The sequence below is a fragment of the Tasmannia lanceolata genome, unplaced genomic scaffold (genome assembly GCF_043159265.1).
Source record: "Tasmannia lanceolata isolate RefF3 unplaced genomic scaffold, GAP_Taslan_0.1 ptg000002l, whole genome shotgun sequence".
Lineage (NCBI taxonomy): Eukaryota > Viridiplantae > Streptophyta > Magnoliopsida > Canellales > Winteraceae > Tasmannia > Tasmannia lanceolata.
The window spans coordinates 51,289,392-51,306,496 of record NW_027518679.1 but is presented as its reverse complement, the minus strand read 5'-3'; the positions used below and the strand labels follow the sequence as shown (position 1 = coordinate 51,306,496).

The window sequence follows — 17,105 nt, the reverse complement described above, 5'->3', positions numbered from 1 at the left end:
GTCATTGAACATTTATTGTTGGATTTGGAGTTATGAACCTTGAGTTGAATGTTGAATGTTTTTTTTTTTTTTGAAATAGCTGAATGTGATTAATTGGCGGTTGGGATTTATGAACTTATATGTTTCATTTGAGTTTAATTGAGCCTTAAAATTTTCGCATTTATTAGTCGCTCGAATGTTGTGAATGGTTGATTGTGAAAGAGCCTTGCATGTGTGATGTGAGTGGGGGCGACCCTTCGGTCGTGCGGTTGCTGTCTCGCGGACCCAATTCCAAATCACAGGTTAGGGTGTGATAGAAACTAAATCTTTAAAGTGATAAAATAAATATGGAAAATGATATCATTACCAAGAGTAAGACCGATGGGAGAGTCCAACAATGAGAATGTGCCATGTTTGCAAAAAAAAAAAAAAAAATGTACCTCTTGTTAATTTTCCTAAACCTAAGTGCTAACTTACGTTAATTGTGATGTTGTGGCAAGAACCCATTTGTTCGGTCCCCTGCTCGGTCTTGAAGATAAGGAAGCAAGAAAGATACACGCCAAATGGCCATATAGAGCTACTAAAAGCACAAATAAAACACCAAAATATAAACTTTAATGTATCTCAAAACACTAACAACAAACTTGGTGATCCTCACTTTTTGCTTCACCCTTCTTTCTTTAACCTTGAAGCTGACAATATCTACATAGGTGACTTCTTACTTATAGACATAAAACACTCCTAAAATATCCAATTATATTAAACACTTTGTTGCAGTTCCCATAAGTCCTTTAGGCATCCTAAGCAACATTAATCTAGCATAAAAATTAAGGACCCTAAAAAACATACAAGGACTCTTCCATTTTCAACACAAAATAACTATCCTAGAACACCACAGAGACTTTTCACAAAAACAATAAATATTTATTTTGATTCACAATTCCAACAATTCCTATGCCTTCCGCGCACTACAAAAGGCTTGGGCATTTTTAAAAAAATCACTTTTGGAGTAAGCTTTGAATACGTTGGATATTTGGGATTGTAAAATTTTAGTTATGTGTCCTAGAACGAATCTTTTATTTCTAAACTTCTTACTGGCCGCGAAATAAAATGACAGCCAACCATTAGAGACCAGTTGATGGTGGCAAAGAGAGGTCGAGCTTGATGAACTTACCATGTTATGGAAGAGAATCCAAATTTTAAGATCTAGCAACCCTAGACAGTGGCCGATCAGTCAAATTAAACAGAATGACATCATTTCCGGTGTCCGTCCTAGCTAGCTGGATTGCGGTCTAGGCCAACAAGATACTAGTATCTATAGACATCTCATTTTGTCCTTGACTGACCTAACACTTGTTTTTGTGGATCGGAGGCTGGTGATGAATGTAAAATATTTGAGATGTGCCAAGGGTTGAAAGCATAAAAAAGTTTAAATCCAAAAGAGAACAAGATTTCAAAAACTGCCTGTGTTTTAAAATACCCAAGGTAACTTCCACCAAAAAAATATTGTTCAAAACATCCAAGCCAGATAAGTCCCTGAACCCTTATAAACCTCCAAACCTTGTAGTTGTTCATTGAAAAATAGAGAATCAAAGGCCTAGCTATATTCATTAGTACAAATTAAAAGGGTTGGAAGAATCATAGAAAAATGAATTTTGATGCATGACCCATTCATAACAAGGTCAAACAAATGGTTTGAATTATTTAACAAGTGGGCACCACTTGTACAGTTCTACCCGCTTAGATTTTTCCTCGGGGATCCATCCTATAATAACCCCTTATACCTTTTAAATTCAAATTGCCCCTTAGAACCAATATGCTCCCCTCCCCTCTCTCTCTCTCTCTCTCTCTCTCCATATGTGTTGCACAAGCTCTTAAGTTCAAAAAAGCGCGTTTGATGCACTGTGTGTCCCCCAACACGGAAACAACATTTGTGTTGGTGGAATTTGCATTATGTTTGTCACAAATTGCGCGTGCCCATGTTAGAAGTTACTGTAGTGAAAGTTGTATAAAAGAGAAAATGATCTTTCGATATGAAGGAAAACACAGATCTCACACAAAGTCCATCCACTTTGTCCCGTGATGAATCTCCCCACCATATGACCGACCCCATGTCTTCTTTTTACACTTTGTCTCCTTCTACCCCGCGTACCTCGTCGAATAAAACCACCATTGCCTACTCTCAGACATGTCTGCCTCACGTACCTTGCCATCTCATGCATGCACGCATCCATGTCTTCCCAAAACCCTCTCTGCAAAAGCCTGCTCTCTCTCTCTCTCTCTCTCTCTCTCTCTCTCTCTCTCTCTCTCTCTCTCTCTCTCGGGGTGCAACTCACGTGGGGTTGGTTCGGGTTGACACCAACCCTAGCCTAACCCGAGAAAGCATTCCCTCAACCCTAACCCAACCCAACTAACCTGTTTTTTTTTCCAAATCGGGTTGAGTGGGGTTGGTTCAGGTTCACCCAGGCCACCCAAACAGAAAGATACAAGAAAAAAACATAATCTTAAGAAATCACGATAAAATTAGAGGATAGACGTTGGGTTTGGGTCATGTTGCCAAGGCCTCAACCTTAATCCAACCCGAAATTAAATCGGATTGGCTTTTCGATCCCAACCCTAGTCCAACCCAAACCTAGGCAAAATCGGGTTGAACCCACCCGGTCTGAGTTAAGCCGGATCCAAGTCGCACCTCTCTCTGTCTCTTTTAAATTTTGACCGAAACCGAAACTCCCCAAACGTATCAAATTTCGGTCGAAATTTCAGAGAAATTTAATATTAAATATTAATTTTTTATTCCTTTACAGAATTTTAGCCCGAAATTACCGACCCAAAAAAGACGTTTCGAGCGCGCCTGTTACCAAATTTCGCCAGGGATTTCGGCTAAAATCTCAGTTTCGGATAGGACCGAAATTACCACCTATACCGAAATTTAAAACCTCTCTCTCTCTCTCTTGGGGTGGAGATAGAGGACAGAAATCGAGAAAGGTGCATGATAATTAATGTAGTCTGTCACTGAAATTAGGGTTTCGACCTAACATCGTCTCAAAGCCATTCATCTCCTTCAGTCTGCAACGGCATGTACGCGTTAGCTAATAGATAGATAGATGCCCCCACATGGGCTCTAGCTATATGCCAACGCATGTAAAAAGAAAAGTAAAGGAAGTAGGAATAGTGGGACAGTGATCACATAGAACAACGGGAAAGAAATAATATATTCTAATTAGGAAAGTGAAGCATGGCAGGTTTCACAAGTCAACTCGGACATCCACTACTACCACAATCTAATCGAAAATCTCAAACATATGCTCTTGCTGCCCCCAAACCCAGCCGTATCTCCTCCCTGCTTATTTCAGTTTGTTTTTATATTTGTACAACATAATGCATGGGCGCGTAAAATGATGGTCCCACACCATCAAAACATGAGGTGTAAATTAAATGGTGGACATAGATGTTGGACTCCACATATTGTAAAATGGTGGGCTTTGGTTAATGATGGGCCCCACCGACTAAAACTTGAGTTATGAAATGGCCCATAAAAGATAAAACATGATGTGTAAAACATTGGCCCCATCCCAGCAGTAACAGAGACGTAAAATGGTAGAATGGGTTTGGCTGGAGATGATGGCCCCACCACATCAAAACATAAGGTGTCGAATTGTGGGCCCACCCATGCTGGCCATGGTTATAAGATTTTGGCCCCCACCATCACAGCATGAGTACAGTGGTGGTGGCCTAACCGATGCTAGGCTTGAGTCTAATGTGTGGAGCTCCACCCTAACAAAACAAAACATGAGGTATAAGGAAAAGATTTTCCAATAAAAAAGTTTCTTGGAGACATTAGAAAGAAACATGCTCAGTATATATTATAGGTAGATAGATAGATAGATATGTGCAATGCAAAGGGACCATAGTAGTAAGGCATTTCGGGTTTGGCTGTTGCATGTGAGAGCAGCTACACAGGCTCACTTTTCAGCAGATTTTGTCTTATTCATTCAGTACAGCTGAGGTGGATGCTCTCACATGCAACAGCCAACCGTAAAATGCCTAGCAAATCCCTGTCTAGGCAATTTCTTCCACCCAAAGACCTCTCGTCAACCCTTTGAGAGCTGCTTTAAGCATATAAGACAAGGTGGCTTCGGCTCATTATAAAAATATAGTACCAATATTAGCCACGTGTGTGTATAGTGCTTCTCCAAAAAGCCATTTGGCATCTTACTTTTACAGGAGTGAACAGACACTTTAGATGAATTAAATGAAGCAAATTAAATCTGGTAAAAAGTGAGGCTGTTGAGATATAGCCAGACTAAGCCTTTCATAAAAAGCGAATGGCTGATGTATATGAATGGCAATTCTCAAAGTAAGTTAGCCTAGCTCATAAAATTATCATTATTCATGTTTCCACCCCCCTCCCCTTTGCAACATTTCAACCCTTTTGCTCTGTCTCTCATGTATTCTTTGGGGAAAGACAAAAGGGTGTGGAAATGTTGCAATAAGGGGTGGAAAATATTAGGTTCGTGCAGAGACATTAGATTTCTTCTAGCCTCTTGTATTCTACTTTTTATATGAAAATAAATAAAACAGAAAAGACAAGATCCATTGAAGTTGTACACCAACTTCAGCCGAGCAGAAACCTTTTGTACCATAATAAACAAGAATCCGTAATGGTAGTAATACCAGTACCACATACCATTTACAAGCAACCCCGACATAGTATTGAAAGATTTTGTTTCATATGTAACTTGCTCCAAAAGAGTCAAATTTTCAGGACAGAGTCAAGGATTTTGTGCAAACACTTTCGTTTTGGATGTTGAGAATCGATTGGAGTGCACAACTGATCATTGGACTCAAAATTAAAGGCACTTTTCAGTTCAATAATCAGTTTTGAACTCAAAATTAAAGGAATTTTTTTAATAAAATAATCAATTTTGGGCTAAAAATCGATTCTCAAAATCCAAAACAAACAGGGACTTGGGATCCAAAAAGAATTACATCACCTGCTTCACTACCACATGTTCGAGTTTCTCCCTTGATCTTCAGTTCCACAAATGTTGCAACCTAATTTTGAGTCCAATAATCAATTTTGGGCTCATAATCAGTTCTCAAAATCCAAAACAGAGAGTCCTAAAGTAAGTAATTGTCTTTGAGCTTCATCCGGCCCATTTGGATACAAGAAATTTACAATCTAGGATTGAAAGATCCTGGATTTTATAATCCAGTTTTTTAGCTTTATAAAATCCAGGCTTTAGCTTATAAAATCCATGTATCCAAACTGCTAGTTAGAGTTTAGATCCGTTGGGGGCATTACATGAGTGTGGCACCACGAAGATTAGCACCCATAGAAACAAGGCAGACACATGACCGAAGACCTCTTGAGGTTTGCGTCTTTTACCTTATGCATCAATCTTGGATTTTTTTTGTTTGTTCTTTTGGTCATAAACTTACTTTGCATACCATCTACCTGACCGAAGACCTCTTGCTTTCGCCTCATTAGTGTCACACACTCTTGCTAGACCTAAAAAGGATAGGGGTGCTCGCCCACTAGAATCACAGAAGATGCCGCCAATGCTCGCATGTCTAAAATTGCCCTTTGAGCTTCCATCAAAATTTAGTTTCACCCGTCCAATTGGGGAGTACACCACGAAGATTAGCACCCATAGAAACAAGGCAGACACATGCCACTCAAAATCTTTCATACATCTTGAGGTTTGCGTCTTTTAACTTATGCATCAATCTTGGATTATTTTTTTTTGTTCTTTTGGTCATAAACTTACTTTGCATACCATCTACCTGACCGAAGACCTCTTGCTTTCGCCTCATTAGTGTCACACACTCTTGCTAGACCTAAAAAGGATTGGGGCGCTCGCCCACTAGAATCACAGAAGATGCCGCCAATGCTCGCATGTCTAAAATTGCCCTTTGAGCTTCCATCAAAATTTAGTTTCACCCGTCCAATTGGGGAGGACACCACCTTAGCAAATGCTTTAGACTCCATTCCTTTTCAACCATTATCGTTCTCTAAGTTCCAAGGATTTCTCCCATGCTATAGATAGAGGCAAATTTGTCATTTCTTATACAATAAATGATATCGATTTTGATATCTAGCAATATTCTTCACCATTGCCTCTTTTGATCTTTGAACACGTGGTTGTTCCTCTCCTTATGTGCCAAAAGAATGCAAAAGGTACTACCCTCCATAGAGAAGCCTGACCTGCATCACCAAACGGCCCACCACTAAAATACAGCATAATGTTATAAATATATCTATTTCGAGTACCCAAGAAAGACAGAAACATTTGATAGTAGCCAACGTCCAGAGAGAAACCTGATCTGCATCACCATTTAAAATCCTAACATTCCAATATGCCTCGCAGCCAATGTCCCAACGACCCACTCTGTGACGGCTTTCACTGTTGATTGTTCCAAGTAGCCTTTTTCACAAGTTGCTCCTTCAGTCAGCAACCCACTTTGCGACGGCTTTTACTATGGTTGTTCTAGATAGCCCTTTTCACATGTTACCGCTTCCCTAACCCTAAGACAAGATCTAGAGTCGACTCTGATACCAAATGTTAGATACCTAATCAATCTGACAGAAGCCCTAACACTGGTTGAACACATGAGGTTAAGCCCTTAAACCACTTAAGATCGTAACAACTACCCCTGAAAAAGACTGCTCGACAGGGATGGATACTGTGATGACTTTGTGATGCCAAGTAGTTGGAAGCCTATACACTTTGTGCACATACCCACGAGATTAAAAAAAACACGTGTACACTATCATTTTTCCCCATTGGGTACCAGATGATATTGAAAATTCAAAAAATAGCATTCCAAAAATTGCATGACAGTGAAAAAATGACATCGATGTTTTCTTCTTTTATTTCAAGTGAATTGCAAAGCCATATCTACAAACAAAGCATCTACTTCTCTTTCTCTTCCCTAAGATTGTGGTATCTAAGTCCTCACCTCGTTACTTTGAAAACCAATAGATAATCAGGAACAACGTGCAGGCTGCGATGACTGCAGAAAGGATGAGAGTGTCTCTTGAACGTTTCCTTTTAATGGCACCTACAAGTGCAATAGTATTAAGATCAGTTATTTCAAGAAAGCATACTCGCTTATGAGATGGATAACAGTAGCCCCAAGAAATACCTAAAAGGCCACGAATAATGGGGAATTTGTCACTCAGTTGCTTGACTTTCCCTTGAACATCTCCAAGCAAACTCCGTTGAGTTCCCAGCACAGACCTCGTGGTTTGAGCTTGATTTATCACTTCCTCGATCTGCAAAGAACTCATGTAATGAGTTGTGCAGGCAAGATGAAAGAAACATTACCAAAAGAGCATAAGAATATTCACGCCTATGTCACAAATATCTCCGATATTTTTCAAGATATAGTGATTTTATCGCGATATTCTGATAAAACAACAAAAACCCGAAATAATCCCGAGAATTTAAAAAAATATATATATATATATATATATATATATATATATATATATATATATATATATATATATATATATATAGCGATATTTTCATTTACCGTGATAATATCACAATAATACCACGACATTTTTGCGATATTTTTAAGAATTTTTTTGTTTATTTTTTTCTTAATTTATAAACTATGATCAATTCATTTATACAATTCATTTACCCACAAAGTTATTTTCATGCATTGACTTTTGAAACATCCATGTCTCAATAAACCATAAAAACAACTGAAAAGGAACTTGATGCTGGTGTAAGAAAGCTTAGAAGTGAAAAAAAATTCAGAGCTATGGTCAAGAAAGCTTGGTTCATTTATATTAGAGTAGACAAGTCACAAACTATGATCAAACTATGATCATGCAGGCATTGAGATCTTACTTGAGCCATACTTCCATGTATTGCAGCCCGCTCTCGTAATAAATGCATTCTAGGTGAACTTCCAGATGCCTAGATGAAACAAAATAAAATAAAATTAGCTCAGATAAAACAGTCAAATAGAAAAAAAATGGATGGTGCAATTTATAACTTGATTTTTGCTCACTTTGTATTCACTGATATCATCCCTGACAGAAGTAAGAAGCTCTGCATGCTCCTTCATGGAGTTTATGTTTCCTTTTGTTCTTCTAAATTCCTAAAAACATATTTAATGTCAACAAGACAGAGGGAGTCACTAAAACAACCATAAAATAAAATGTAGTCCCAAAGAGCGCATTAAAAGCATAAAGTGCTTTCAGCTAATAGAGCAGCTATTGAGATTGTTAAACCAAGCCAGTAGGAATGTCACCCAGAGAAGAATAGAAAAGGCAATTGGATAAGACAAACCATCATATCATAGAAGAAAATTTGTACAATGGCCCTACTAAAAGGAAAATGGGAAGCATCATGAAATGAGGAGATTGATATCTTAAGGATAATAATGTCCAAAATATACAAACTACGAAATAATAAAATTTCAACCGCATAATCAACAGCTAATGTTTCTTTAAAAAGCAGGAGTAAAAACAACATGCTTGGGACTTCACATGAAGCCGCTTGAAAATGATGTGGAATTCATGTGGGAGATGCTACAGAGAAATAAAACCAAGATGTCAATTTTTGTGATATATAGGAAGTCATCTTGGGAACTATGCTCGATTATCTTGTGGTGTTTAAAAATAAAACCTACACCTGGGTTTTGTGTGTGTGCATGGGTGGAAAGGTTGAGAACTTCTGAATGCCCTCAGTTGTCCATTGAAAGTATTGGTCTTTGAAGCAGCTGATTTTTCTTCAATAAAGACAGGAAAACATACAACAATTTACAGTTAACCCAGAGAATGTCTTGACATGCAATAATGCTTCAAACCTCCCACATATCAGAATTTTCTTTTTCTTCAAAATGTGCAGGTGAGAATTCTTATGAGTTGAATCGATTTAGAATAGAATGACTGTTTGGCAAGTGAGTACTTATGGGCCATGGGACCTAATGTTTCTAATTCACACATTTAAGCATTTAAATGCATTAGTGGTATAGTATCTCAATATATATTACACAAATATATTTATATGAATTGTATGTGAAATATGGTGTACATATTATACATAAATATTTAGGGATATGATATTTACACCCCTTTTGATCACCAGGGACACCCATTGCCAGTGTACTTTGCAATCAAAGCCACTGGATTTTTCTGACATCAAGTACATCAGCCCCCTTTTTGTCATTGATACACTGGCGCTGGGTGTCCCTGGTGATCAAAAGGGGCGTAAATATCACTCCCCAATATTTCTATAAATTAAATGTGAAATGCGATATGTATTTAAATATTATACATAAATATTTAGATAACGGATGTCACTCGGTGGTTAATGTTATTAAACCATTATGGATGGTTGAATTGCTTATGTGATAGTTTCAAAAGCGTGTATTTGTGCTTATTCTAGCATTTCTTGAAGTTTCATCTTAAAGCCCTATCATTTGCATATGTCTCCGTACGTTTTTCGTGATTTTACAAGATATCCATAGAAATTTCCAACCGAACCGAAACGTTTCCATACCGAAATTTAAAACCTTGTAGACAATATATCCTCAAACAATGAGGAATGTGATCAAATTAGGGCTGGACACGGTTCTGGGTAAAACCAAAGAACCGAACCGAACCGGCTCATTCAGTTCGGTTCGGTTCTGGGTCCCAGAACTGGGAACCGATGGCTTTCGGTTCGGTTCTGGTTTTTGGGACTCGGAACCGAGAACCGAACCGAAAAAAAACCCATATGCCTGTTTAACTTTAAAATCAAAACACGTAAAATGTGGGCTGTTGATATCAACAAATTAACAAATGCCGTTTAACTTGGCAAGAATTTGTTATTATATAAACAAATTAACAAAAAAAGGGGTTGTTGATATCATTCTTCACTCTACATTTTTAAACTTTTAAGTGCCAAACGATTTAGGGCATCATATTGGAGGCTTGATTTTTACAAGAGAATCAAAGAGAGGAGGGATATACAGAGAGAGAAGGGAGCCATGGCCACCATCACCGTCCCCAGCTCCTCCACTGAGCCACCATCTTCATAAAACCCATTTCATTTTCTACTCCACCATAGTTAAAACTTAAAAGCCCTCTATTTCCAGCCTTTCTTTAAAACCCAAGATTCATGAAACCCTAACCCATTTTCGTGAGAAATAGAGAGAGATTTGCAGAGGCCGGCAACTCCGTTACTCCAGCATCGATTTTCGTCGAAGAAGAAGAAGAAAGAGCCAAGGAGGTATTATATTGGCATTATTTTCTGATTTTTTTAATTTCATTTCATGGAATAAATGATGCTTGAATTTTGATGGGATCATCTTCATGTGTGTTTTGATGGGATCATTTTTTTTTACTCCAGGTGAACCCAGAACCGAACCGATTAAATTCGGTTCGGTTCCAGGTTCCACCTGGTTCGGTTCTGGTTCCATAATTCGGGAACCGACAACAGGTGGTTCGGTTCTGGTTTTACCCCAGAACCGAACCAAACCGAACCATGTCCACCCCTAGATCAACTGGCAAACTCCTCTTTCAATACCTGAGTGAGCAAGTGAATCCACTTCCGAATTAGCAGATGTCGAAACTCCATATCATTACTATCCAGCATGTATAAAATCTGCTCTATAGCATTCATTAATCTCTAAGGAAAACTAATCTTGTCTCTCACCTATGTGAATACGTTGAGGGAGTCTCCCTCAATGATAATATGAAGAGAATCGGGAAATTGATCCATTGTTATTTGGTGAACCTATGTAAACATTGTTAACGACAAAAGGTTCAGTAAATGACGGCACATTATGAACTTGAAGGCATAATTAGCACTTTTAAAATTAAAAAAAAAAAATATATATATATATATATAGAGAGGAAAGTGAAGCTACACCGCCGGCTTAAAATACAATGGGCCCACATTGTTTTGGTGATCCAAACCATTCATTTGATAGGCCCTCACATTGATAGGGTGTGCCAAAAAAATCAGCTAGGTAGGATCATCCCAACCCTTCAAACTGTGGAGGCAAAAATGGACAGATTTGTGAAGGTTTTTACACGTTCATTTTTGCCTCCACAAATCGTAGGGTTGGGATGATCCTACCTAGCTGATTTTTAGGGCACACCCTATCAATGTGAGGGCCTATCAAATGAATGTTTTGGATCACCAAAACAATGTGGGCCCATTGTATTTTAAGCCGGCGGTGTAGCTAAGTTAGCTACACCGGCGGTGTAGCTTCACTATATATATATATATATATATATATATATATATATATATGAAGAGAATCAAATCCAATTAAGGAGAGTCTGAACCCCCATCTAGTTAGATCCCCACAGTAGGGCCTGAAAAAGCCTAGAGCACCTCTCTAGCAGCATTCCTCAAAAACCCATGAATACCAATCAGGCCAAAATTTCCTATACTCGAGCCATTGAAATTATGCTTCAACCTTCCAAGAGGTGGGTCTCATCTAGGACGAGGGCCCTCAATAAAAACACCACTCAGACCAATTTCATCCTAAGACACGTGGAAGGCCACCGAAATTCCACAAAGCGTAGAAAGGTTTGATGCCCGCTGAACCACCACTGAGAAAATTGGTCTTTTGATACACTTTTAAAACTCTCTTGTTTTGTTCCTTCCGTATGAGCAAAAGAGTTGCAGCAAAGAACAAGTTACACAACTTTCTACCTACGGAAGGCAATGGAGTGAAACCCCACAACTCAAAATGATCAGCGACATCACCGGGGAGAACCCAACTGATTGAAAAATCCGAAGGTCGTTTTATGCATGATCTTTAGATCAGAGACACTTTTATGAACTTAAATTTATATAATGATTTTTTTTTAATGTTGAAGAAGTTCTTATCAAAAGGAAGCAAGGCTCCTTGATGCTTTTAGCATGTTTATAGATAATTGTACAATTATAGGGTTTTGACATGAGATTTCAGCATGTTAATCAACCAGCCAACAGTAAGGCATACCATCTTGCCCAATTCGGGGTTGAGCATGAGTCTTTACAGCTATTTGAAGATTTACCCCATAATGCTCCTAAGAATTCTCCGAACTAAGGGCTGGTTGCTTCAAATAAGGTATCACAACCAGTCCCTAGTTCAGATTAAGCATTCAATAGGTTAGTCAATTCGACAGCCAAGAGGAAGGGAGAGAAAGAACTGATAATCAAGATCAAAATTAATAAAAAGATGTGATAGGAGTAGAGAAGGGGAGTGGTTTATCAACCCAACCGGAAAGGGTAAAGAAGGAAATGAGAAAAGAAGGGAAAAGAGAAATGAGACTAGAAAGAAATTGATGTGAGAAGAAAAAAGGAGAGATGTAGAAAAAGATGTAAGAAGGGAGAATGATAGGGGCTTGTCGGCTTATAATCCCATCCGAGAGGGGATCAGGGCATATGAAAGAAGGAGAAAATAAAAGAAAGAAAGATAAGAGTTTAAGAGTAGAAACTTCATTCCATTTAATATAAAACAAAAGTACCCTGACGCTACATATATAAAAGAAAAGAAAGAGAACTATAAAGTTCTAAAACACTAAGGAAAAACCTGACACTTTTGGACTAAAATAACTTACAATGACTTAAAGGCTCTCCACTTAAAATTTTCATACTATATGTTTGAGGCTATTTAAAACAATCATAGCTCAAACAACACAAGTGATTTTGGTGTGAAAAACTCTACTACCCCTATGACTTAAAAAGACTTAAAAAAACACATAAGATTCATCTTGTTTCCTTTTATTCTTGCTTTGGTGTAGTTTACATAACAAAATATTTTTCAATAATCATATATAAATATATGTTGTGCAAATGTCTTGTTACGGGTTGGTGAGGTTTTCTTTGAGTTTTCTTGGACGAGGAGAGTTTGTAACCCGAAACCGAAACAGTGAAACTCTTCTCCCGTGGACGTATGCACATTGTCAAACCACATAAATCATGTGTTTTTTTTTTTTGTGTGACTGTGTTTCTTGCATCCCTTCTTGACTTTAGTTGTATATTGTGTTTGATCCTATTTGAGAAGGTATTTCTCAATTTTCTACAATATACGTTTGTGTGTCACATTTGTGTCTAACATCTTAAGTCCACCTCTCCTCCAACATGTGTCCATTTCAAAATGCATTGCCTGCCACACTGTGAGAAATTGGTAAAGTAACCCATAAAAAAACCAGCTTATAGATTTCTCCATATATTGCAGAATAATGCAGATAATGTGTCGCAGAGCTTGTGATAGTTATAGTAAAAAAAAAGGCTCGTTGTTTTAAGTCAGTGTAGTAAAAAAAAGTCTAAGTAAGCCGGATTAAAACTGAAACAAAGTTAAAACGCATACTAAAAAAGGGATGGTAAAGTAAGAAGAAAATAAAGTCACCATGACTGCTAACAAAAGGTCGGTAAAGGTAAAAAGAACAACCTGAGTAAACTCATGAAGTATGTCCCTGTGCCTTGCTAGCTTCTGACTAACTGAAGTGGTAGGTATCGCAGATGTAGCACATCTACTCATGGCATCATTGATATCTAGTAGCTTTTCAAGAGAGGATTGGATTTCCATTTCCATAGACTTCCAAGATCTACTGGATCCAACAGTTGGTGACGCAGCATCTACATAACCTAAACCAAAAATATAATTGTTAAAGAAGAAGTCATGTGGCAACCATAAACATTTAAGACTGGCAAGAGCAGTGGCATGGTTTTAAATTTTGGCTGAAATCTGTGAATTTCGGATTTTGGGTTTGATTTCGGCCGAAATGATCAAAATTTTAAAAAAAAAGTTTCAGTAGGGACCGAAACCGAAATTTAAAACCTTGAGCAGTGGTAACCAATATATATTACTACTACGGGTCAATAACCAAGCCTAACAGCAGACTTTCCATGTCTAAATGGACAAGCATGTAGAGTAACTAAAGCCCATCGTTCCATTTTTACATGGCTGATTGGCTATCCTCAAAGGACAGCAACCATCAATGAAAAGATCATATTACAGCTTCATTGTTTGATGAGAATGCATGTGATCAATATGTATTAGAAACTTTACATGTACTCCAATGAATCAATCTATAAGTTTAGAATTTCGAAGAGTTAAACATTCAGTTATGGGCTTGGTATCTCATGTCTAAGTTGTATTTTTTTCTTTTCTTTTCTGTCTTTTTTTGTTCTAGTTGGCTTTTGATCCTCCTTTGTTTTCCTTGATTACATTTTACCTGTTCAATAAAAAACATAGGTATCTTTCCTGAATGTATGACTTTATGGATACATCTTCTCTCAATAAAGTGACATAATTTATTAAAGAGCTGCTGAAGAGCACTAGTTGAAATTGAATGTGGTGAAACAACATTGAAGACATAATCAGTCACCGGCCATGAACAATTCATGCTATACAACAAATAAAAATACTTGCACGCATAAAAAACACATTTAGGCTTAGGGAAAGAGGCTAACATTTGGTATGTAAATGAATATTGGACAAAAAAAAAAGAAAATGTGTTGTAAAACTGGTCAAACTGGCAGCTGTTTTTAGACTCAAGTAAACTTGCCTCCCAAATAGCAACCTTAAAACGAAACAAGTTCCAATTTTTCTTCTTTCAACATACAGCTTCACTTTATTATACTCAACTCAACTCAACTAAACCTTTGTCCCAAACTAGTTGGGGTCGGCTAATGAATCCTTTAGAAAATTTTCATGAAGAAGGTGAAAGGATCCACCCAGCTCAAATTGACTATGTCTAATCCTGACACTAGTTGGGTTCGTCTACATGGATCATTTTCTTCCATTCTATCCAATCCAAGGCCATGTTCTCTATTATGTTCCTAGCCCTCGAGTCTTTCCTCGTTGTTTCTACCCAAGTTGTTTTCGGTCTGCCCCTACCTCTTTTTACTCCATTAACTTGGCACGAGTCGCTTCTTCTCACTGGAGCATCCAAAGGCCTACGTTGGATTTGCCCAAAGCATCTTAAGCGGTGCATATCAAGAAACACAGAAATATTTAATGATTGATTAAAAAATGCTAATACATATCAAGAAACAATGTAGAAGAGTATTACTAAACTAGGACTGGTGGAAATTCTGATACACATAAAAAGCCATGCCGATGCAACAGCAGCAACTTCAAAGCAAAAAAGACACAGAGAAAAGTAGAAGACAGAACACGTATTCAGAGCATTTGCAGATATGTCTGGGATGCTACTGAGGGTTCGCAGAGATGAGCTTCTCTAGAAGATATTGTTGGGGGGCTTCCACACGAAAGCAAAGATCCCACGTCGAAAAAGTGAATGAATGTTGATGGGCTTATATGGACTTGGGCACCATCCCCTTAAAGGCTAGCTTTTAAGGGTGAGTTCTATCCGGGTCCCAACAAGTGGTATCACAGCCAGAGTGTGATAACCCCGGAGTACCCTGAGGATGGAGAAAATCCCTCAGGGAAGATCTTGTAGTTCCCACACTGCTTCCACATGGACAGGGAGATTGTTTGGGGTTCCACGCGAAAGCAAAAATCCCTCAGGGAAGATCTTGATAAATGCTCTATTTGTAAAATTGCCTGACTTTTTTGCCCGTGAAAAAAAAAATAACTTGAACCAGTCCCATTCAATTTAATATAGAGGGACCTTCAATTTTATGATGATATTCCTCCAAATTAACAATAACCCTCTAAATTACGGAAGGGGAAAAAAATCTTCCATTAGAAATGTTTTTATTTAGGGTTTATGGAAAGGGAAGGAAGAAAGCACCTTGAGTGAATCTAGAGCCGAGTTTAGCGTAAGAAGAGAGTTTAACATCGAGATCTCCCTCGATCTTCCTCGCCTCCTTTCTCAATTCCTCCCAACCGGCTTCCTGCAGCTCCAGATTTGAATCCCCCATTTCAAAATTCATTTTCCGCTGAGAATGTGATTGCTTATAAGACTCTCCTTCAATGTTGCTAGCCTTTGTTCTTGTTTTTTATTACTCGTGTTGTTCGGATTCACATTCAACAGCCAAACGATCCTTCCTCCTCCTCCTCTTTCCCTCATCAATCGACACCAAAATCTCAATCTCTCTCTCTCTCTCTCTCTCTCTCTCTCTCTCTCTCTCTCTCTCTCTATCTAATTTTCTTAGGGTTGACCATCCGTTGGGCCGGGTTAGGGTCGGGGGAATGCTATCTCGGGTTGGCGAGGGTTGGCCTCATGTTAAAAACGCAATGCGATGCCCAACACGGATGCGACGTGGAACGCAGCCAAGAAAAAATTTTTGTCGACTCGGCACGGATGCGGCTAAGAACGCAGTTGATGCGGCTGATTACCCAGTTGATGCAGTCATAACTCAGGAGACTGGGAGAGTTAGAGGAGTTTCTATTGATGAGTGATTTGGGATTTTAGGGCGAAATGCGGAATGCGGATGCAGCCAAGGTAAAAGGTAGTCGACTCGGGGGAGTCAAGAGGGATGCGGGGGAGTTTTAAAACACCGGTTGGCCTCGAGCCCAACCGAGTTGCACCCCTAGTTGGGTGGGCCCCAAAAATTCATAGGAAAAAATATGGCAATTGTAAAGGCCGAGGATCATCTCTAGACTCTAGCCCAATTGATGAGTGATTTGGGATTTTATAAAAAGGGGTCCAAACTGTAGCAAGGCCCGATAGCAAATCTTTGCAGTCAATAGATAGATGTCCAAGATTTTGATCACGGGATAGAGATTGATCGGGTTTATTGATCGTGCAGGCCATCACTCTGGTCCTACTATGATCAGTTCTCATGATATTAAGCTCTGAAGGGCGAGAAAATGTGGGGTTCGTTTTCGCCGTGTTCGGCAGTCATGAAAGTTTTTTTTTCATCGAATAATGGCTTATCTAGTAAAAGGAGAGGGGCAAGGAAGGTGGGAGACAAAGGGCATGTTTGGCAACCATTATTAAAATTATTTTTATAGGCACAGTGAATGGAAGGAAAAAACAATCTATGTTGGGCAATCACGACCTATCAAACCTATTTCCAATCCTTTTTGCCATCTGTGCCGTTAAAATTTAAGATGAGATTCTAAGGAGCGACTCAGAGTCACTTCTACATATTCTCATCAATCCATTTCCTAATGAGAAGTGCTTCTAGAAAAGGGTTTTAGAGGACGAAATTTCTAGGAGAATTTTTTTTTTCTTGATGATGTGCCTTCCTCTTAAAAGA

General features: G+C 38.5%; 1 protein-coding gene and 1 pseudogene across 1 annotated transcript; one reads left to right on the top strand and one right to left on the bottom strand.

Moving 5' to 3' along the window:
• Positions 1-6,730: 6,730 nt before the first annotated feature.
• LOC143877568 (Golgi SNAP receptor complex member 1-2-like) lies at positions 6,731-16,016 on the bottom strand. Its single transcript, XM_077379710.1, has 6 exons — positions 15,692-16,016; positions 13,381-13,577; positions 8,011-8,100; positions 7,848-7,916; positions 7,129-7,258; positions 6,731-7,044 (listed from the first exon to the last, which is right to left on the bottom strand). Exons 1-6 carry the CDS (start codon positions 15,831-15,833, stop codon positions 6,947-6,949), a joined length of 726 nt encoding a protein of 241 aa, XP_077235825.1. The 5' UTR covers positions 15,834-16,016; the 3' UTR covers positions 6,731-6,946.
• Positions 10,689-10,774, top strand: LOC143845832 (small nucleolar RNA snoR74; annotated as a pseudogene).
• Positions 16,017-17,105: the final 1,089 nt, after the last annotated feature.